The sequence below is a fragment of the Hyla sarda genome, chromosome 2 (genome assembly GCF_029499605.1).
Source record: "Hyla sarda isolate aHylSar1 chromosome 2, aHylSar1.hap1, whole genome shotgun sequence".
Lineage (NCBI taxonomy): Eukaryota > Metazoa > Chordata > Amphibia > Anura > Hylidae > Hyla > Hyla sarda.
The window spans coordinates 181,957,906-181,982,406 of NC_079190.1; the positions used below are offsets into that span (position 1 = coordinate 181,957,906).

General features: G+C 42.8%; 1 protein-coding gene across 2 annotated transcripts in view; it reads left to right on the forward strand.

The window, feature by feature from the left end:
* SLC9A7 (solute carrier family 9 member A7) overlaps positions 1 to 24,501 on the forward strand; it is a 115,404-nt gene that overhangs the window by 43,399 nt on the left and 47,504 nt on the right. For both annotated transcript variants that reach the window (XM_056555865.1, XM_056555866.1), the window contains exons 4-8: positions 468 to 544; positions 17,147 to 17,259; positions 18,502 to 18,607; positions 20,108 to 20,249; positions 23,531 to 23,636. In XM_056555865.1, coding sequence (XP_056411840.1) covers positions 468 to 544; positions 17,147 to 17,259; positions 18,502 to 18,607; positions 20,108 to 20,249; positions 23,531 to 23,636 — 544 coding nt within the window. The remainder of the gene's footprint in view (positions 1 to 467; positions 545 to 17,146; positions 17,260 to 18,501; positions 18,608 to 20,107; positions 20,250 to 23,530; positions 23,637 to 24,501) is intronic.

The window sequence follows — 24,501 nt, forward strand, 5'->3', positions numbered from 1 at the left end:
AGTTAAAAGCCTGCACGGAGTCCTGATTGTCCCGCCCACACTTCCTGTATTTTGACTCCTCACACAGGCAATAGCTGCAGGGACAGCATTTTTTCACCCAGAAATATACACATTTATTAACCAATGTATATTACACTTCTACATATAATGTTAGTATCCACATTATATTAAAAGTTTTTGCTAAGGACAGGTACTCTATTAGAATTATTGGCATAGGTTTGTACAGATTACTTCTATTACTTTCTTTTTTTATTTGCTGTGCTACAAAGTAAAAACAAATGCAATATACATCCTTTCAAGTGTGATGATTCCATAATGTCAGGAGTTTTTTAATTTTTACCATAACATTTTTTTTATTTTTGTATTGTAAGTTTACCACTATTTTCCTTTTTTTAAAAATTAAAAAAAAATCCAACAGCATCAAACTGGTCCCTGAAGTTAAATTTTGTTTTTTTCATTTCTTTTAGAGACACTTCTTCCGAAATATTGGTTCAATCCTCACCTATGCCTTCTTTGGTACTGCAGTCTCGTGTTTCATCATTGGGTGAGTCATAACAGTGTGAGGACATGGGTGATGTACAGTCGTACCTTGGAAGGGCTGCGCTATTGAAAATGATACCATTGCTTGTGCCTAGATACTGTATGTCTTACAGCGTGTTTGTTAGCAATGATGCTGTATTTACGTTTCTTTGCTCTGCAATTTTTTGGCTTGCGACAGAATTATGCCACAAAGGTGAATGTACTACACATTTTATTTTAATGAAGCTCTCTGAGCAAAAGGTATCGTCCGCTCTGTTGGTGATAAAGAAATGGGAAGCGTATCTGACAGAGAGGTGTATATAATTAGACAGAAGGAGGCAAAACATATTAATAATGCTGCAAAATCCTCTAAACCTGTTAAGGAGGGGGATAAACTTTTTCAGATATATTAGTGACGGGAAGAATAAAAACTGCAGATTTACATAGAATAGTAATGGCATAAGTAGGTTGCTGAATAGCTACTTCTGTTAAGTATTTTCATAAGACTGCTTTCAATATCCTAATATGGTTGGACATAGCATTACCTCTAGCTGTAAGGGCTTCATTGTCTTTAGTGGCCGTATCCCTCTACAAGAAGGGCAGTAAAAAAAGAAGCTATAAATGACCTGCTGCCTAACATGTCCCACACCTTGAGATTTGCCATTTTCATAAGAATGCAATAATTATTGATCTTCAGCATAGGTTATCCATATGGGATCGGTGGACTGCTTGGCTCAGTGCACATCTTTTAAAGTTATAGCTCATCATTTTTAACTGTCTGTCTTTACACAGTAGTTATACTATGTAAAAAAGGATTGAAATTTAAAAAAAACAAAGAACAGTTGCAAGCAGGTTTCTGGAATCTTGGTGAAGGCTTCGCTACATAGTAAGCATACAGTATAATCGCCTCAGCACTCCAAAAACAAGTGTTTATTCCAATTAACGTGACATTTTTTAAAAATGTGATTCTACGGGAGAGCAGTTCAGCTATCTCTGGCTCTCCCATAGAGATATATGGAGGGGGCATGTCTGTTGCCACTTCATGTGGAGGTTAATTTATCCCCACGGATAGGAGATAAGTCTTTTTATACATGATACCTCTCCTTTAACCTGACAGCGATGTCTAAAGGGACCTTTTAAACTGTCCCTGGTGGTCTAGTTGGGTGAACCACTGATATCACTCCTGACTTCATTTAACTTTCACATTAGTAACTAACTGACAGCCGGCATGAAAGACCCAAAATGAAGTCTGTTGTGTTCACTGCAGAGGATAAGAGGCTAAAGTGTGTTTTCCTCTGCCCTCCTCTCCGGTGGGGTCACTAACATTTTGCTGTTTTTTAGCAGACTTGCCTGTGAGAGGTTCCATGTCTGCTACCCAGCCAGCGACTGCGCAGATTATAAAGGGCCCAGCAGCTTGGTGACTAAGCACTGACCTGGCTTCTAAGCCCGGGACCTGGATATTTAGTTCTGTACAGGATAAGTAATGCTGTGACTCCACCAGCAGAATAGTGAGTACAGCTCTGGAGTATAATAAAAGATGTAACTCAGAATTACCCCACCAGCAGAATAGGGAATATAGGTCTGTGGTATACTAGATGTTGCTCCTGATCCTGGCTTACATCCTATAATTAATATAGGACGTAACTTAGGAGTCCCATTGGGTATACCCCAGAGCGGCCCTCTCATACCTCTCAACTTTTGCTGAGAGCAAAGATGGACAAGCCACACCCTGATCACGCCCACACATGCAGAATGCAAATACCCCTTTAATAGCAATAATGTTTGTCAGTCTGTCACCTAAGTTTAAGAGGACCTCCTATACGGGGATAGATTGACAATGCCCACCATCATTACTACTACAGACCATATAAGTGATTACATACAGTTATATTAGGTGACGTTGGTCACTTTTTCCTTTTTCTTCTACATCTGGCCCAGACCGCCATGACTTCTTCCAGTTAGGACTCCTCTCCTCTGCAGAAACTGTCGGAAAAAAAATTTCAGGCTCCGCACTTTTCTAAGACCTTTAATTCCCCAAACCGTAATAATGCCCCCTTGGTGTCCCACATAGTAAAGTGGGTAGATAAGTTTGTTGGGGAAGACTCGGAAGTCCCACCAAATAGGAAGTTAGGTTGCTCCTGTAGGTAGGTAGGGTCCATTAGATAGTTTTGTAAATCACATAGGTACCCCGAGTTGGTAGGGCCCCCAGAGAGTTGTCCCTGTAGGTAAATCCCCCAGATTGCTGTACTCTGTATGAAAACCCCCATATAAGCTATGTAAGTAGTCCCCCTATTAGTTTGGTACTTACTCCCCATATTAGCTAGGCAGGAACGTGATAGATGTTCTCCCCCCCCCCCCCCCCACATGACATAGGCAGCAAAGGTCCCCCCACGTGAGGTAGGCAGCAGAAGGTCCCCCCACCAGAAGGCCCCCCCCCCTCCCACATGAGATAGGCGGCATAGGCTGCTGCAGTGCCCATTCCCCCCGGCATACTTCCACTACTTTGGTCCTCTTCCCCTGTTGCTCCCTCAGCACATCCTCTGCTCCTGTTCTGGCCTCTTCCTCTGCGCTCCAGTGTCTGATGACATCACTCGTGTGCCAGAGGAAGGGTTTAGCCTCTTCTGTCTGCTGGCTTACTGTAGCCTTGGACATAAGTGATAGACAGGGTGAGGAACCAATGGATCTTCACCCTGTCAAACTCCCCACGGAACGCTACATTTAACTGTAGACTTATTAGGAGGCGTTTTCAGTTAAATGCAGGACATATGGGGGCTGTTTCAGGACGGCAGGACATCACCCCAAAAGTGGGAATGTCCCGCCTGATCCAGGATGGTTGCAAAATATGCTCACTGTTCTGCTGGTGAGGTCACTGGGGGGGACATTTTCAAAGAGTGGTGTGAATTCTTAACTATTTTAGAGCACAAAAGTTGCTGTAATAGTTGAAGACGTGTGCCAAATTTATCAAACGGTACACGGACTTTGATAAATTTCGCTGATGCAACTTCTAAAAAAAGTGGTAGGTTTTGTGCAGAAATGCGACTTTTGTTTGAAAAGTCGCATATACCTTGACTCAAAAGTCGCACAGAAAATGTAGGGCAGGGCTGAGTTGACCTGAGAAACAGTCTATTTCTGTGATTGTGTGACAATTTTGCGACATTCGCACTTAGTAAATCAATCACCACTGCACAAAGTGCTCTAAATGGGTAAAAATAATGGAAACATTTTGAAAGCAGTTGTTGCACAAAAAGTCGTACGTACCAATTGTTCAACTTTTTGTGCTACAAACATAGAGAAAAAATCAGTTTAACCTCTTCAGGGTGTACACCCTGCATCCTAAGTCCTTAAAAGGGTAGTCCAGTGGTGAAAAACGTATCCCCTATCCTAAGGATAGGGGATAAGTTTCAGATAGCAGGGGTTCCGACTGCTGGGGCCCACCGCGATCTCTCTGTACGGGCCCCGGCTCACTGGCCAGATAGCCCGTGTTGACCACAGCACGAAGTGGCGGCAGACACGCTCCCCCTCAATATATCACTATGGCAGAGCCGTAGATTGCCGAAGGCAGCGCCCCGCCTCTGCCATAGAGTTGTATTGAGGGGGCATGTCAGCCGCCGCTTCGTGCGGTGGTCAACACCCCCCCTTCCCGGGGGATTGCAGGGGGGCCCCAACGGTCGGACCCCCCACGGTCTGAAACTTATCCCCTATCCTTAGGATAGGTCCCCGCCGCTAGCCGGTCGGGGACCGGACCTGGATGCCTGCTGAAATCATTCAGCAGGCATCCTGGCACATCGCCGAGGGGGATCCTGAGACCCCCCCATGTCCGCAGATAGCCGGTAAATACAAACCGGCGATCTCTTTTTTTGGGGGTTTAGGTGGGTGCATTTTTTTCGGTGTTTTTGTGTGGGGGTCTGTGTACGTGCCACCAGCCACTGTTCAGGATTGAGTGGCCGGACCCCCCACTTACTTTTGTGCCCCCTGTCGCCACCAAGCACTGATCCACTGATTAGGTAAACACTTTTTTTTTTTTTTGGCGCAGGGCTTTTTTTGCGCTAAAAGTCCATTTTTTCCCCCTTTTTAGTTTATATTTTTTCTTTTAGGGCGGGTTTAGTTAGGTTAGGGAGGGTTAGGGAGGTAGTCATGCACCACACAACACGCAGCACATACACAAATAAAGTTTTCCCCACACACATACGCACACACCCCATCCCCATCAGAATAGGGAAATGGCCTGCAGGGCGTTTTCAGCGGAGGAGGCACATGCCATACTTGCCTCCGACACTGAAAGCGCCACAGAAGACGAAGACCCCACCTTCCTTATTTCCTCGTCCTCCTCATCATCTAGTTCTGATGATGAGCCTTCAAGGCGGCGGAGATGCCGCCATGCTGTACCGCAAATCTCCTCTGCTCCTGACCTTGTGCCCCATGCTAGTATGAGTCCCCCTGGCGCGCATACTAGTCAAGTCCTCCAGCCAAGTTTACTGGTGCCTGGTACTGGTGAACTTGTCAGCGAGCGGACCTCGAGCCCGTGATTCCTGAGATTGTTGGCGACTCAGGAATCAAGATTGACATTGTCGGGTTCACTGAAATAGACTTTTTTAGTTATTATTTCAGTGACGACTTTGTGAATCTTATGGTTGAGCAGATAAATCTGTACGCCCAACAGTTCGTCGCCGCAAACCGGGGCTCACTTTTGTCTAGGCCCAGTGGCTGGTTCCAAGTTGATGCAGCCGAAATGAGGACATTTTGGGGGCTCGTGCTGCATATGGGCCTAGTAAAAAAAACAAAAAAAAACTGTCAGGCAATATTGGAGTGGGGACGTCCTTTACCAGACCCCGCTCTACAATATGGCCATGGCATATCCCCGGTTTGAGGCCATTTGGAAATGTTTGCATTACGCGTCATATCCCCACTGAACTGATCCCGCCTTTGAACGCCTGTATAAAATCAGGTCTGTCATCAATCACTTCGGGGACAAATTTTGTCCCAAATATGTCCCTGGGCGGGAGGTCGCTATTGATGAGTCTCTCATCAGCTTTAAGGGAAGACTCCGCTTCCGGCAATACATCCCTACCAAGCGAGCATGGTATGGCGTGAAGATGTATAAACTGTGCAAGAGTACTTCATGGTACACTTGCAAGTTAATGGTGTATGAGGGATGACCCCCCACTCTGGGTGTCAGTGGGAGAATCGTTTGGGGCCTTTTGCACCCATTGCTAGATAAGGGTTACCACCTTTACGTGGATAACTTTTTATACTAGTATGCCTCTCTTCACATCCCTCGCCACCAGATCCGCTTGTGGGATAGTCCGGAAGAATCAAAGAGGCCTTCCTTCCTATTCTCTGGGTGAGTCCCATTCCCTTACCCATGAAAACCTGTTGCTGGTCAGGTATAAGGATAAGAGGGATGTCCTTATGCTCACCACAATTCATGGGAATGGCAGTACCCCTGTCCCTGTGTGAGGTACCGGTCCTCAAGCCCGATTGTATTCTGGATTACAATCAGTATATGGGGGGGGGGGGGTTGATCTTTCTGATCAAGTCCTCATCCATATAAAGCCATGTGGAAAACACGGGTATGTTACAAAAAAAGTTGCGGTCTACATGGTACAGGTTGCCATGTACAACTCTTTTGTACTGTCTCAGTACGCTGGCAACACAGGGATGTACCTGCACTTCCAAGAGGAAGTTCTGAAGGCCATAATCTTTGGTGACCGCCAAAGAGCGGGTCAGAGCACCTATGGAACTGTGGGCCCCCAGATCGTCCCAGGACAATACTTTCCTGGCGAAGTCCCCCACCCTGGAAAGAAGGGACGATCCCAGAAAAAATGCAGAGTGTGTCGCAAGAGGGGGATACGGAAGGACACCACCACTCAATGCGACACTTACCCTGATCATCCGGGCCTCTGCATTAAAGGGGTACTTCGGTGGAAAACGTAATTTTTTATTTTTATTTTTTTTAAATCAACTAGTGCCAGAAAGTTGAACAGATTTGTAAAGCACTTCTATTAAAAAATCTTAATCCTTCCAGTACTTATTAGCTGCTAAATACTACAGAGCAAATTCTTTTATTTTTGGAACACAAAGCTCTCTGCTGACATCATGACCACAGTGCTCTCTGCTGACATCACTGTCCATTTTATGAATTGTCCAGAGCAGGTGAAAATCCCCATAGCAAACATATGCTGCTCTGGACAGTTCCTAAAATGGACAGAGATGTCAGCAGAGAGGACTGTGCTCGTGATGTCAGCAGAGATCACTGTGTTAGAAAAAGAAAATAATTTCCTCTGTAGTATTCAGCAGCTAATAAGTACTGGAAGTACAAATCTTTTTAACTTTCTGGCACCAGTTGATTTAAAAAAAAAAAAAAAAGTTTTCGACCAGAGTACCCCTTTAAGGATTGCTTCAGGGAGTATCATACAGTATCATGGAGTTCTAAATTTTTATTCCTTTTCCCAACAACGTTGTCTTACATTTTCTTAACCAAAACAAATCCCCCCCCCCCCCGCAAAAAAAAAAAAAAAACTCTTTGCCAATACCTCCCGATATCTTCTCTCTCTCAAATGCAAACAGAACTCTGACTGTATCCACCTTTTCCATCCCACCGGAGCACCTGGAAGCTAAACTAATTTATGCAGGCTAAAGTCAGCAACTGCCGAGCCGAGAAGTTTGTGACGAATTGAATCACTGTAACTTCGCTTATCTCTAATGTGGATGTATTTCCATAGTCAGGAGAAAAAGCCCTACAAAATGTGTAACCCAATTTCTCTCATTACCCCTTGTGAAAATGTTAATTTGGTAACCCCAGCATTTTAGTGTAAAAAAAAATCACATTTTTTAATTTATGGCCCACTTTTCAAAAAACCTGTGATGTGTAAATGCTCACTGTACTTGTTACCTTCCCTGAGGGGTGTAGTTTCAAAATTGTGGTCACTTGCGGTTTTCTTTATTTTATTTTTTTATGTCAGAACCTCAACCATTGCAATGCAAATCACCACTTTAGGCCTCAAATCTCATCGGTGCCGTCTCACTCCTAAGCCCTGTTATGCATCCACATAGTGCTTTACCGCCTTATATGGGGTATTTCCTTATTCTGGGGAAATTGGGCTACAAATTTTGTGGAGCTTTTTTTCTCACTTTTACGGCCCACTGTTCAAAAAACATGTGAGGTGTAAGTACTTGAGGGGTGTGGTTTATGTTCCTTGAGGGGTGTGGTTTCTAGAATTGTGTCACATGTGGGGGGTTTCTGCTGTTCTTGCACATTGGGGGCTTTGTAACCGCACATGGCCCCCGACTTCAATTCCAACAAACTTTTGGCGCTCCTTTTACTCTGAGCATTGCAGTGCGCCCGCAGAGAACTTTACATCCACATATGGGGTATTTTCTTTCTCAGGCGAAATTGCACTACACATTTTGGGGGCCTTTTCCCCTATAACCCCATGTGAAAATGAAACATTTGGGGTAACACTATCAATATAGTGCGAAAAATCAAATTTTTCACTTTTACGGCCCACTGTTCAAAACATCTGTGAGGTATAAATACTCACTGTAACCCCTGTTTTGTTCCTGGAGGGGTGTAATTTCCAAAATGGTGTCACATGGGGGTGATTTCTGCTGTTCTGGCACCATGGGAGGTTTGTAAATGCACATGGCCCCGACTTCAATTCCAGCTAAATTCTCTCTCCAAAAGTACAATGGGTGCTCCTTCTGTTCTGAGACCTGTGGTGCGCCAGCAAAGCACTTAACGTCCACTTATGGGGCGTTTTCTTAATTGGGAGAAATTGGGCTTCAAATTCCATTTTCTCCTATTACACCATGTGAAAATGAATAATTTGGAGTAACACCATCGTTTCAGTATTAAAGGACAACTGCAGCGGCATTACACTTATCCCCTATCCACAGGATATGGGATAAGTGTTTGATCGCGGGGGTCCGACCGCTGGGACCCCCCCCCCCCCCCCCGATCTCCCTAACGGGGCGCCACCATAAGCGCTCATGGTGAGCGCTAAGGCGCGTAGCGTCAACCTAGAGGTCGACAGTGACACCCAGTCTCCTCCCCGTCCCCATAAAGTTCTATGGGGGATGCAGGGAGGCACGAATGCTGCCTCCCCGCCTCTCCCATAGAGATGTATGGAGGAGGCGTGCCGGCCGCAATGTCATGCTGCGGCTGACACGCCCCCTGCAAGGGAGAGCCGCGGCCCCGTACAGGAGATCGCCGGGGGCCCCAGCGTTCGGACCCCCCCGCGATCAAACACTTATCCCCTATATTGAGGATAGGGGATAAGTGTTTGTAACGCTGCAGATGTCCTTTAAAATTTCATTTTCTTGTCCAAGAAGGCTCACTGTACCTCTTGTTACGTTCCTTGAGGGGGTGTAGTTTACAAAATAGTGCGCCATGTGTAGGTTTTGTTGTTGTTCTGGCACCCTGGGGACTTGCTAAATGCAACATGCCCCCCCAAAAATAATTTCAGCAAAATTCTCTTACATAAAGCCAAAATGTGCTCTTACTCTTCTAAGCATTTTAGTGCGCCAGCAGAGCACTTAACGTCCACATATGGTGTATTTCCATACTCAGAAGAAATGGGGTTTTAAATTTTGGTGAGCATTTTCTCGTATTACCCCTTGTGAAAAAGAGAAATTTGGGGTAACACCATCATTTTAGTGTTAAAAATCTAATTGTGAGGTGTTACGTTCCTTGAGGGGTGTACTTTCCAAAATAGTATGCCATGTGTGTTTTTTTTGCTGTTCTGGCACCATGGGGGCTTCCTAAATGCAACATGGTCCCCAAAAACCATGACAGCAAAGTTAGTTTTCAAAAATCCCACAGTTGCTCTTTCCCTCTTGAGCCATGTTGTGGGCCCGCAGAGCACTTTATGCCAACATATGAGGTATTTCCATACTCGAGAGAAATTGGGCTACAAATTTTGGGGGGCTTTTTCTCCCTATACCACTTTTAAAAATGAAAAAAAAATGGAGCTACAAGAACAGGTTATTGTAAAAAATACAGATATTTATTTCTCTCCTCCACTTTGCTGCTATTCCTGTGAAACACCTAAAGGATTAACAAACTTTCTGAATGTCATTTTTAATACTTTGAGGGGTGTAGTTTCTATAATGGGGTAATTTATAGGGTATTTCTCACGGAAAGGCCCCTCAAATCCACTTCAAACTTAACTGGTCTCTGAAAAATTCAGATTTAGAAATTTTTGTGAAAATTTTGAAAATTGCTGCTATACTTTGAAGCCCTCTAATGTCTTCAAAAAGTAAAAAAAATGTCAACTTTATGATGGAAACATAAACTAGACATATTGTATTTGTGAATCAATATATAATTTATTTGGAATATCCATTTCCCTTACAAGCAGATAGTTTCAAAGTTAGAAAAATGCAAATTTTTCATGAATTTTGGGATTTTTCACCAAGAATGGATGCAAGTAATGACAATAATTTACCATTGTGTTAAAGTAGAATATGTCACAAAAAAAAAAACTTGGAATCAGAATGAAAGGTGAAAGCATCTGAGTTATTAATATATAAAGTGACAGTGGTCAGTGCGTCCTTAAGGTGAAAATGAGCTGCGCCCTTAAGGGGTTAAAAAGCTTTCTAAATGTCTTGATCAATCCCCCCCCCACTGTGAACAATTACATTACTTACCCTGTACATGGGTACTGCAGCGTAGGTATTTAATGCAGGAAGATATCATTTGGCTCCTTATACAGTCATTTTTTTCTCAGGGCAGCTCCGCACTACAGGTCCTTTAGTCAGAATCAATACTATTGAGCTCTGCCCACTCCTGTCACATGATCCTCCTCACAGGTCCTTCTGCCTTAATCTCTTATCCTGCTTAGCTCTGCCCCCACATGTACAGGTCACATGATTGTGACATTATCACAGTCCTACATCTCCAGTGTCTAGCACAGTGATTCCCAACCAGGGTGCCCTGACACTCTGGGATGCTGTTTGGCACTTCCCAGGGTGCCGCGGGATTTTGCCGTCAAAATGTATTTTTATTTATTTTATTTCCCGCCCGGCCTGCGTGCCTGTGATTCACAGCGCCGCAGGGGGAAAGGGAAGTCTGTGTGATTTTGCTGTGCATGCATCCCCCAGAGTCTCCTCCCCCCTGCGGCCCAGTGAGTGAGTGCCCTGCCACCGCCGGGCCGGTGTAGGGACCCGTGCCCCAGCGTCCCCCTCCCCTGCGGTGCAGTGAATGAGTGGCCTGCTGGAGCCCTGAGTCAGTGCCCCACCGGAGAGGGGAAGAACGTGGAAGCTGCGCCAGATTCCTGTGCTGGTGTAGTGAAGAAAAATGGGCTTGCTTAAGGTACTGTACCGTTTCCACCCCTTTGTTACCCCTTCTCAACCCTGTCCACCCCACCTCTGTCACCCATATCCATCCCCCCCCTCTCACCCATGTTCACCCTCCTGTCCATCCCTGTCAACCGTGTTCACCCCCCCCTGTCCGCCCCCCAGTCTACCCCGTCACCCATGTTCCACCCCCGTCTGCCCCCCAGTCTACCCCCCTGTCACCCATGTTCACCCCCTTTTCATCCTTTTCCACCCTCCTGTCATCCCTGTTCACCTCCATATCTCCTGTGTCCACTCTCCTGTCATCCATGTCCACCTTAGCCACCCCTCTTTCACCCCTGTCACTCATGTTTACCCTGTCCACCCCTCTGACCACCCCCCAGTCTAAACCTTGTCACCCCAGTCCACCCCTCTGTCACTTCTGTCCACCCCTCTTTTAACCGCTTGTCACCCTTGTCCACCCCTCTGACCCCCTGTCTCCCATGTCCACCCTCCTGTCATCCATGTCCATCTTGGCCATCCGCCTATCCACCCCTTTGTCACCCCTGTCCATCACTGTGTCACCCATGTTCACCCCCCCCATTGTCCACCCCTCTGACCACATCCTTTTCACCCATGTCCCCCCCCCCCCTCTGTCCCTTTGTCACCTCTGTCCACCCCGGTTACCACCTTGTCACCCCTCCCTTTCACCCATGTACACTCATCTACACCCCTCTGCCACCCATGTACACTCCTCTACACACCTGTCACCCATGTACACTCCTCTACACACCTGTCACCCATGTACACTCCTCTACACACCTGTCACCCATGTACACTCCTCTACACACCTGTCACCCATGTACACTCCTCTACACACCTGTCACCCATGTACACTCCTCTACACACCTGTCACCCATGTACACTCCTCTACACCCCTCTGTTACCCCTTTACAACTATACACCCCCATGTTCCTTTTCACTTGTAAAAGGGGAATCTGAAGGCTGATGCTGGTAAAGTTCGGAGCCTAATAGATTTGTTTTGCAGGTTTAAGGCTAGGTTTCCACATAAGTTTTTTTTTTTCTGGCATATTTGGAAAACTGCCACTGCAGTTTTTAAGCCCAAAAAGAAAATATGGAATTGGAAATATAAGGGAAGGACTTATACTTCTCCTCCCTTTTGGATCCACTTCTGACTTTGGCTCAAAAACCGCACTGGCATATTTCCAAAAAAATACCAGAAAAAAACCTACCGTATATACTCGAGTATAAGCTGAGTTTTTCAGCACGATTTTTCGTGCTGAAAACACCCCCCTCGGCTTATACTCGAGTGAACTCTCCACCCGCAGTGGTCTTCAACCTGCGGACCTCCAGAGGTTTCAAAACTACAACTCCCAGCAAGCCCGGGCAGCCATCGGCTGTCCGGGCTTGCTGGGAGTTGTAGTTTTGAAACCTCCGGAGGTCCGCAGGTTGAAGACCACTGCGGCCTTCGACATCATTCAGCCCCCTCTCACCCCCCTTTAGTTCTGTACAGTACTCACCTCCGCTCGGCGCTGGTCCGGTGCTGCAGGACTGTCCGGAGAGGAGGTGGTCCGGTGGGATAGTGGTTCCGGGCTGCTATCTTCACCGGGGAGGCCACTTCTAAGCACTTCGGGCCCGGCCCCAGAATAGTCACGTTGCCTTGACAACGACGCAGAGGTACGTTCATTGCCAACGTACTTCTGCGTCATTGTCAAGGCAACGCCTCTATTCCGGGCCCGCAGCGCGGAGAAGAGGCGCCCCCAGTGAAGATAGCAGCCCGGAACCACTATCCCACCGGACGACCTCCTCTCCGGACAGTCCTGCAGCACCGGGCCAGCGCCGAGCGGAGGTGAGTACTGTACAGAACTAAAGGGGGGTGAGAGGGGGCTGGATGATGTCGAAGGCCGCATTGGTCTTCAACCCACGGACCTCCAGAGGTTTTAAAACTACAACTCCCAGCAAGCCCGGACAGCCGATGGCTGCCCGGGCTTGCTGGGAGTTGTAGTTTTGAAACCTCTGGAGGTCCGCAGGTTGAAGACCACTGAGGGCGGATGATGAGAAGAGGATGATGAAGGGGGGGGGTGTGGGATGATGAAGGGGGGTGGGGATGATGACAAGGGGATGATGAAGGGGGGTGGGGACGATGACAAGGGGATGATGAAGGGGGTGGGGATGATGACAAGGGGATGATGAAGGGGGGATGTGTGGGATGATGACAAGGGGATGATGACAGGTGATGATGACAGGTGATGATGAGGGTCTGGATGATGACAGGCGGTGATGATGATGAGGATGTTAATGACGGGTCTGGATGATGACGGGGGTCTGTATGATGACAGGGGGGATGATGTATTTCCCACCCTAGGCTTATACTCGAGTCAATAACTTTTCCCGGGATTTTGGGTTGAAATTAGGGGTCTCGGCTTATACTCGGGTCGGCTTATACTCGAGCATATACGGTATGTTGAAACCTAGTCTAACTGTGAAGAGTTGTGGCTGGAAGAAATGGTCAGGACAGCGAAATGACGCTGATCAGAGAAGATGAGTTGCTGTATAAATAGCACTGTAAACTACACACTCACAGATAAATATATATTGGATATTGTGCATTGTGGCTTTTTCCCCCTTTTTTTTTTTTTTTTTTGCTTGCCAACTTCAGTAGGGTTTTTTTTTTTCGAGGGGTGCCCTGAGCTGAAAAAGGTTGGGAAACACTGGTCTAGCACATGTAGAGCAGGTCCTGGTCGGGCAGTTGCTTCTTGTGTTGTGTGTGGAGATCTCTGCTCCTCAGTGACTGGTGACCAGGACCTGCTACATGTGAACTGGGTAGGGACTTGGTGATTTAGATTTAAAAAAGGGTAGTGCCCGACCTCTTAGTCCACTCCTGCTTTCAAAATTTCCAAAATGTGAGAGCATTAAGGGCTAGAACTTCCCCAAAGACGTCACCGTGACAGCAAACCGGCAGAAAAACAATTTTGTACTTATTTTTTTTTCTATGCCCTTTGAGCACTGTGTCATATGCTTCTATTACCTCCATGCGCCGCATTGTCATGTTTTTATGCACAGGACCCACACCCGGAAGTGCTGTAGAGTAAGTATTTTTATTTGACTGTTTCCTCTGACCTTTCCCAGCCTTCCATACAACCAAAGATAATAGGGGAGATATATCAAAACATGTCTAGAGGAAAAGTTGCCGAGTTGCCCATAGCAAACAATCAGATCACTTTCATTTCTGAAAAGGCCTCTGAAAAATGAAAGAAGTGATCTGATTGGTTGCTATGGGCAATTCAGCGACTTTTCTTCTAGACAGGTTTTGATAAATCTCCCCCATTATGTGGTAAGTCAAATGGCCTCCAGAGGCTGTGGCTATGCTGCAGTGAGTGGGTGGGTAGCTAATGGTCAGAGACAACAGTAAAATAAAGACTTGCACTACAGAACTTCCTCGTGTGGGCCCATGTATGAAAACAGAACAAAGGCATGCAAGGAGGTAATAGAAGCATATTACACATTATTATAACTTGGCATCATGGGCTTTAAGGTTGAAGGGGAAAAAATCCTGGAATATCTATTTAATGTGGCCTCAAATCAAGAACTATTAACCTAACTCCTAGTCTCATTATGCAGGCACCTACATGCCGCTTACATTGGTATTAGTGGAAAAATCTGCAAAAAACTGGTCTTACGGCAAGACATTGTGAGAGAGCGCCTAAGAAGCCAGAGAATCGTGACCTTTGTAGTGAACACTTCTGTGCTATAAACTGCAATGACAGCAAGGATGTGTTTTTATGTCTCCTGTCCACAAAAGTGACAGTGAGAGATTGATATCACCTCTAATTCATTCACTCGGGGGTTTACAACCATACAGGTATCAGCTCTTTGGTATTTCACAAAAAAAATCTAATAGACACAGTTCTTCAATTTTTTTTTATCAGTATTGTCCGTCAACAATATTATTTTATTTTACATTTATATTTTCTTTTAGTCCATCTATTCACAAGGCAGATGTCCCAACTTATAAACTGTCATTTTGTACCCTTTTTGCCTGCTAGTGAAAAAAAAACCTCAAAAACAGTGCAGAGCATGCAGCAATAATGGCATAAAATGGGATACACAATTTAATTGCAATTGTTCCTTAAATCTTGGTTTCTGCAATGTACCTGATTTGAAATACTTCATACAGTGTCACTTTATTAAACCATTTATTTATGCCTTAACACTGTATGTTTGGAGGAAACCAAAAGGGAGTTACTTTTTTTTATTTTTTTGCCTGGGCATTTAATTTACGAAGAGGCTTAATGTTAGTTTAGGCAATTTTTTGAGTGAGTTGGGGATGGTAATTTTTAGGCTGGGATTAAATCTAGCAAGGGTTCTAGAATTCTAGTTATTTTCCATTTAAATATTTTAATCTCATTAAGCCTCTGCCAATATAACACTGAGCTCAGAATACCAGCTCATGCCTCCATTGCGCAAAGGAAGTTAATTAACCTAAAAGCATCAGTCCCTCTTACCAGATCTGGGTAAGTGAGTAATACATTTTAATCCAGTTCTCGTGCACTATGAGACTATATATTGGGTTTAGTGTGGATGAACCAGGTGTCAGATTCACTTTAAGGGGGTACTACGCCCCTTGACTTTTTAAGATGTCTGATCATGGGGTGCCCGCTGGGACCCACACGATCTCCAGGCCAACACCCCGGTGTTCTGATTATCAGAACTGATAATCAGAATGCCGGGTTCGGATGGCCCTGGTCATGGAGTCATCCGAACAAGTCGTTCTGAACAAAAATGATCACAACACCGGAACCCCCCCGCGATCAGACATCTTAAGTCCAGGGGCCCCCTTAAGAAAGTAATCCACTTTTTATTTCTGTTGGCTTAGTGTGGGTAAGAACTATAGAAAAAAAAAATGTGGATGGGTAAGACACTCATTGAAACTCTGTAAACATTTTGGGGTATCTATTTTTCATAATATAATCCAATATATATATATATATATATATATATATATATATATATATATATATATATATATATATATAATATTTTAACTTCTGTCTTAAACCTACAATTGATTCTGTAATGTAAAGCACACAATAAAACTTTATAATGTAAAATGCATACTTGTTTTATACTTTTATTTCTCATCCAAAAATATAAACCAAACTTAGTTACCAGGACCTATGCAAAGATATAAAGTATAAGACATGTATGAGAAAAATACTGACCTTTTTTTTTTTACATATCTTCCAAATTACCATGACCATAATAACAAAAAGGTTACCTATCACTAAATACCACAGAACTAAAGCACCATATATTGGACAAGAATACACCTACAATAATTTACAGTGTTTGTAGGAATGTTGAGAGATATTTGTAAGATTCCTCTCAAAGAGTACCTGTTACAAATTTAAAGTTTTAATGTATACTGTAGTAGCTCATTGCCTCTGAATCAGACAGGCTGCAGCAGGCGTTGTGCCCGCCAAGGAGGAGGAGACCCCAGAGCAGCCAGCCGTGCCATAAGCTAATCATCTCTGCATGTTCCCAACACAAAGCACAGCAGAGATGGGAGGGCGGAAGCGGTCCTCCAGCAGGCCTCAGTGTTGTCGCGCCTGCTGGGGAATGCCCACTTCCTCCTGCCAGCACTCACACTATGTGAGCAATAATAAAGGTAGGCTACAGAGCTTTCTAAAGCTCAGAATTTTTTTTTAAGGGCCGAGGAGTCTAAGGTGTAGTTAGGGAACATAGTGTGAGTTAGTTTAGAATAGATCGTTTGGTGACAGATACTCTTTAAGGAAAATATTACATATTGGAGTTAATTGTTCCTGATGCTTGTGTCTGTATAAAATGTTACAAGAGTAGAAATACAATTATACAGCAAGACACAGACAGTTCTGTAGTGGTATAAATAATTGAAAAGCTTAGAATTAATGAGCAGTAATGGTCACTGAAATAATTCATTGCTGAGAGCTAATGGATAAGCCTTATTGTGTTCATGTCTGGAGAAAGCTGTGAAGTGCAGTAAATAGTGTGTCTGGGTTTGTGCACTCTGGAACAACTTGGTGGCATATCTGTGAGTTATTAGGTTATAGGAGGTTTTTGTTGTGTTTTTATAATTCTCAAGAGATGCAAATTCAGAAAATAACATGTTTACAGGCTCCCTGACTTGCCAAAACAGGAAGACTGCAATAAAAATTTTTAATAATATGAAATAATTTCAATAATTAGTTTTAGCTAAGGATACCGACGGATACCAGGGTCATTATATACATGTGTGTATGTGTATATGTGTATATATTTATATATTTATTTTATTTTATTCCCCGTGTAACAGAAATCTCATGTATGGAGTGGTTAAATTAATGCAGCTTGTTGGACAACTGAATGGTAAATTTTACTACACGGACTGTCTCTTTTTTGGAGCCATCATCTCTGCTACAGACCCAGGTAATATGATTTAAGTGATATTATAGTATCTGTTGTATTGTACTACAGCTTTTATATATTAGCATACTCTCCAAACAACCCCCAACTACAGGTTTAGCTCTTTAGAGCAGACTGAACTGCTCTCCCTTATCTGGATATCCAAACGCAGAGTTTCAGCTTCTGCATCTGATGCTGCATTGTGCATTCCTGCCAAACCTAAAAATGTTATGTAGTTTATTAATTTTTTTATTTTTTAGGTGACTACATTGGGTTATTTGCAGCATACTAAAACAATGTTGGTAGATCTAATCTGATAAAAAAAAAAAAAAAAAAAAAAAGCACAGCAGTTTCTTCTGCACCATATTGATGCTTCTATAAATGTTCAACAAAGTAAAGATGGGCTAAACAAAATTTTAGTTTTTATTTATATAGACCAATAGTTTCCTTATTAGTCCAGCGATGCAGAGGCAAAATAATAGAATGTGGCAGAATCTTGTAATACCCTTTTTATTGGACAAACAGTATTTTGTAGAGGCAGGTTTGGAGTCCTCCCTTTTTCAGGCCTTTCTGAGCACATGAGCAGAAAACACACAGGTTTGATCTTCCAGATATGCAAGAGTTCTAACAAAAGATGTGGAGAATTCACACTAAGGCCGGGTTCACACTGTGGAATCCCCAGATAGAATTTCAGCTGGGGATCTTGCGGGCGGCACTAGGACCGTGCAAACTGCATTGCAGTCCCCATAAATGGCAATGCATTTTGAAGCAGATCTTTCGGCGGATCCGCTTAGAAATGCATTGCCGTCTATGAGGATGACAATGCAGTCAAGGCGGTCGTAGTGCCACCTGCTGGATCCGCGGTGGAAGTTCCCTCCAGAGATTATTCAGTGTAAATCAGCCTAAATTGGGCACATATAATTGTCCGACTAAGGACCATAGACTACTTAGAAAAGGATGAGAAGCGGGAAGTGGGGGGGTTAATTAAGCAGGATATGGTAAGATACAGGTAAGAAGGTAATCCAGCACAGGTAAGAAGTAGTTTATTAATCCACATTAAGTGTTCTGAAAGCTTGTCTCTGCAAAATACTTAGTCCGATAAAAAAAAAAAAAAAAGGTATTACAAGATTCTACAATATTTTATGATTTTGTTTCTATTTACATAAAATAAATATGTTTATAAAAGTGAATTATTGCAGTGCCTCACTACTTTTGTATCTGTAGATTTTCTGCGCTAATTCTTCATCATCTTGTGCTTCTTTATAGTGACAGTCCTGGCAATATTCAATGACCTGCGTGCAGATGTGGACCTATATGCACTGTTATTTGGGGAAAGTGTTCTTAATGATGCTGTAGCCATTGTGTTGTCTTCGTAAGTATTTATTTTACAAGTGTTGAATTTGTTAGTATAGGACAGCAGTGCTCCAACAGCAGACACGTGGGAGCAGTTAGCAGATTTTACTCATGCCATTACAAATGTCTGAAAGGGCTGACAGATTGGAAGCAATCTCATGGCCCTTTTACACAGGGCAATTATCGACCAAACAGTCCGACATCTCTCTGTGCAATAGAGCCAGCGATTGGCTGACTAACAAGCTAAAAATCATTAGCCATCAGCTAGGGAATATGAGGCCAAACAGTGATGGCAGCATAGGGCCGCACAACCAGTTTAGTATTAGTTTGTTCTGCCCTCTCCCATAATACTTGAGCCTTGCAATAGGCTCTGTAAACAATCGCCCAATGTATGAATCTGTATTATGTTTATTTTTTTGCAGTAGGCCCTCGAATCCCTGCTATTTTTTTGTTGTTGTTTATTATACTGCATGTGAAAGTGGTCTTTGGAAAAGTTTTAAAACAAACGCTACTGATGTTGTAGTAGTCTGACCCAGATTGTTCTCAGTCTGTCTTCTAATTTGGAAAGCGACTGTCTTAACAGGCAACCTGTATGTAGAAGTTAGAGTCTGTTCACACTTAGTCTGTGACTTTTTTCATTCAGAATCTTAAATCAAGTGAGCAGAGCCTAAAATGTTAATAATAAAATGGAGGAACTCTACCATTGTCTGCATTAGGTACAGACTGTGAAGAATTGCAGAGTTTTTGCACCAGCCTCCGTTACGCACAAACATTTTGTGACTTTTTGAACTTAATGGGCTTCTCTGGTGGAAAAATTAACTGGTGCCAAAAAGTTAAACAGATTTGTAAATTACTTCTATTTAAAAATATCAATCCTTCCAGTACTTGTCAGCTGCTGTATATTCTAGAGGAAGTTATATAGTTCTTTTCTGTCTGACCACAGTGCTCTCTGCTGACGCCTCTGTCCATGTCAGGAACTGTTCAAGAGATGTTTGCTATGGGGATTTGCTTCTACTCTGGACAGTTCCTGACATAGACAGAGGTGGCAGCAGAGAGCACTGTGGTCAGACAGAAAAGAACTTCACAACTTCCTCTGCAGCATACAGCAGCTGATTATTACTGGAAGGATTAAGATTTTTTAAATATAGGTAATCTGTTTTAACTTTCTGTAAATTAGTTGATTTGATAAAAAAAAAAAAAGTTTTCCACCGGAGTACACCTTTTAACACCTTGCTCACCATGTGGCCAAAGCTTACTGTAAAGTGGGCATGGCCTCCTGTACGCCTTATTTTTACAATTTACGCTACAGAGGTAAATTGTAGTGAAATCTACTCTAGCTTAAAGATGCCATAGAATTAAGAAGAATAGTGCTTGATTTATTTACAATTATGCAACGCTTAATAAATGAAGGCAGAGAAAAGCAGAGCTCTTTCTCTCCAATATGTAATTCAGTTGACATATCTGACTGACTTGGAAAAGGAATACACTTATCATACAGTCTATATTTTTTCTTTCTTAGGTCTATAGTTGCTTATCAGCCAACTGGTGAGAACTCTCACACGTTTGACGCAGCTGCCTTTTTCAAGTCTGTTGGCATTTTTGTTGGCATTTTCAGTGGATCTTTTGCGATGGGTGTTTGTACTGGTGTCTCCACAGCACTTATATCCTTTTTATTGTTTGCACAGAATTACATTTACATTTCTTGAGGCAAACATATGAATACACTGTTATAATGCCCTATACATCTCTGGATATCCATCAGTACAGAACTTGGCTGTAATTTAAATTTCTCATAGAAAATTATATGTGTTATGTAATATGAAGATTTTTCTACCCAAATGCCAAAAAACTTTGCCAATAAATAAGTATTCTGAACCTGACGATTGTAACTTTAATTGTCCAACAATCTAATGTGTATTGGGGCCTTGTGAGCGTTCAGTCTACAGTTTTTTCTTCTTTTGTTTTTTGTAGTGTCAGTTTTAGAATAAAATCAATTAGTCAGATTTACTATTGCAAATGAACCATAATTCTGGATTAACCTGTCTAGCATGATGTGCCCCACTTTTTATTATATGGTCTAGACACTTTTTGGACACTTCTGTTAAAATGGGGTGTTTGTTAATGGGAAAGGTGGGATTTTGCCTAAATGCAAATAAAGCTTCAAAAGTTTAGTGCATGAAAGTGACATACAGTAGGCCAAATTAGACAATATTTGAGAATTCAAATAAGTAAAAAACATATTTGCGTTACTGTTGTTGTACCAATTTCCTCATTCTTCATAACTGCTTACTGCATTTTTGGAAACAAAAAGTAGTATGTTCCCCCTACTGCTTTCAGACATGTGACCTTAAAAACCCAGGACTCAGAAAGTAAAAAATAGAGATTTTTAGAATTCAAAGAGGTTTTCCAGTTAAAAAAACAAAGAAACAATATATTCATGAAGTCTATAACATTAGACAGACACCTATTCAAAACTCTTATCAAGTGGAGAATGGCTACAAAGAGACTTCTGAAGAAGGGTAGGCTACACAGTAACCTGTGAGTGCTACTTCAAAGGACTGTTTACACGGGAATTAAACAACCAAACGGGTGATTGCTGGGATTGTGACCTAAAACTCATTGTTGGTTGGTAGCACAGCTACTTGTGGAAATAGCGGGTGTGCAGCCTACAATGAAGCAAGTGAAGTGCCACACATACAGTCCGACTTGTAAAGTACTTATTAAACGGGTGCCAATCTGCTGGATTGGTGGTTGTGTAGGGTATAGATCTGCCGATCTAAGTGTCTGTATGGCAGCTGAAAAGAATTAAAATGGTACCTGTCATTAGTAATAAAAGTTAAACAGAATCTGACACCCTGCTCACCTGTACTTAACCCATGCGGGTATGCTCTGTTCCTTGTGCGCTCACCCGCTGCATTTATTTACGTATTAAGGACGGAGAATGGGGCGGACAGAGAATATGGAGGAGGCAGGGGAGCTGGGTCGCCCGCACTATAACCCAGTATAATAAGTTTAGTGCAGGTGAACAGGGTGTCAGTTTCTCTTTAAAATGTAAGTGATTCGCCTATTTGAATTTCTTTTCTAATATACTTCTTAATAAGATTTTTTAACTTTTTGTGTTAACTCCTAAAAGTTTGGCCACCAGGGGTCCTCCTTCTGGTCCTGTTTGCAGTCCTGCTTGCAGATTGTCTAATGCAGCAGCCTGGCAGATGCAAAAGTCAGGGAATGCAGGTGGGACCTTAGCTCAGCACAGTGTATAAAGGTAAATATTTCAGCTCTTTCCCTTTAAGCTGAGCTAGACTGTAGAGTCATGTTGCTTTCAGTGCAAAGTGCTAAATATTGTGCTAAATACTTCTGCTTATCTTTCAGCTGTTCTGCAGAGCTGACACACTGTAGAGTTCAGTGATGAGAGGGGGGGGGGGGGGGGGGGGCTCACAGCTCATCTCACATTGAACTTGTCTGGGCTGTGTGTAGCAGAGTGAGGGAGGAAATTCTCCCCTGCAGGCCTTCAGATGATGTCACCCTTCCCAGTCTGTGGTGCTCAGTGAGCACAGTTACAGAACAATATCAAGGTAGAAAACTAAAAAAATAATACAAAGAAAGGCAGGGGTGGTTTATAATGATAGGAGGGTGAACTGTTTTATCAAGCTTGTGACAGGTACACTTTAAGTAGATTGACAGAGAAATCCGATAGATTTTTACAGTTTTTAGATACTAATGGAGTACAGACCCTCCCCCAAACTGAGGAACATGGATACCAGAGTCTTATCTGTGTCTGTCATGTTTACGGTTGCTATCCTACCTTATCTGTGCATCCACAGTACAATGAAGTCATTCTGTCATTTGCCCTCTAATTTTCTTCATCCTGTGTCTTAATATATAAACAAAGCTGACAAAATAGAACAGGAAATGTCAGATTATTGTGACTGCACTAGTAGACAGTGTGAAAACTGTTTTATCACAACAATTTTATAGTAGACATACAAAAAATAAATAAAAAATCTGTTAAACATTTTGGGGGAGATATATCAATCTGTCCAGAGGAAAAGTTGCTCTTAGCAACCAATCAGATCGCTTCTTTCATTTTTGTAAAGGCCTCTGAAAAATGAAAGAAGCGATCTGGTTGCTATGGGCAAATTAGCAACTTTTCCTCTGGACAGGTTTTTATAAATCATAAAGCTACTATGACAAGTTCATCACATCCTAAAACCCTCCAGCATCTGTCCCTGACTAACCTTGACACTAATCCTGGCTTTTATTTTTTCAAAACCCCTCCATTGTACTTTTTTCCCAGCTTATCAACCTGCACAGTCATCGGTGGTCCAGTAAGGGAGGAAGTGGGCGTGGCCCAGCAGGCGTGACGTCATCTGATGCCTGGCTGGGCCGACTTCTGCCCTTCTTCCTCCTCTCTCTGTCTCCTCTATACAATCTGTACTGCAGCTCACGCTGCAATGAGAAGGGGGAGACGCCGGGGATATTTAAATTAGGCGCACTGCACGAGCACTGTGCTCGTTCTCTGCCTGTTTCATATACAGGCAGAGAGTGAGCTGCGGATGCGCTTTCTGGACCACACTACCTTGCCAGCAGTGGTCCGTACGTGCCCTACGTGAGGGGGGGGGGGGGTGGAATGCTTCCTGGACCATGTAGGGTGACACCTAGTGGCCAGGATTACAACTTAAAAAAAAATATATTACAAACATTTTTATTAATGCATAATCTATATTATATAAAAAGTTATGTTTAATGAGTGCCCATTTAAATGTTTGTATCATGAACTTCTGTTTTGACTTACAGTAAAAAAAAGCAGGTTATCAGTTATTTATTATGAATGAATAGCATGTTAGCATATAAACTTTTGTATTCGCTCTATCACTGCTTTAGTTCCCAAGGTCTTGCATGAGTGATTCTTGATCTCTCTTTATTTCCTTAACTGTTCTGTAACGTAACCAAGTTTACCAAGCTGCACTGCTTTCCCTTACTGGAGACAGCCTTGTTCTTTCTGTTATCTTGGAGCACATTCCTCCTGGCTGAGGCATGTGGCTTTACAGGTCAGTGTGAATGTTTCTTTTATATATTATTTTTTTCATGTACATATACATACATTGATTTTCGTATAAATTGTGGTGGAAAAAGTACATGCAAATGCATATCACTTAGTCTCCATTCATTTAAAAAAAAACACTTCCAGCTTTTTATTCAATATATTGACATGGCATTCTACTTTTTTCCTATCTGAGTAATGCATTACATTCTCCAACAGGTTTTTGGTGTCTTTTCACTATAGTTTTTAGCTTATAAAAGAGAGGTAACTTTTGTGCATCTCCAATGTCCCAAAAGTTTCAAACATGTCAAAAGCTTATACATGAGTATTAGGGGGAAAGCCAAAATAAAAATTCACTATGTAAAAGAGAGACAACATAAATAGTTGTTGACTATTTTTTGAGGTACCTATTGACAACTTGCAACTCAGGATTCATTAAGAGCTACAGGTTCGAGACTACAAACCTTCATTACACTAATATCTCAAAACGGATCTTAATAGATATATAAATATAAAAATATATTTTGCAAAACAATTCTTTTTATACGAAAGTCCCTATGTTTTTACAAGTGTATTAGAATCGGCAAATTGCTTTTTGCGGCCACCTGTGGCCTGTTTCCGGCGGCCAGAGCTGGTCTGGAAAGTCTAAAGCAGCCAAAGCAGGGAAGTTACATAATTTGTGTAACTCTCATTGACTTTAACAGAAGGTGTATAAACGTTGTAGCCTCGTGAGCTACTCTGTTTACGTAACTCTGGGATTCAGATGTTTTTAAACAAATTTTTGCAAATAAACTGGCTTCAGAAAGGTAAACAGGTTTGTAAATGACTTCTATTTAAAATTTGTAATCCTTCCAGTACTTATCAGCTTCTGT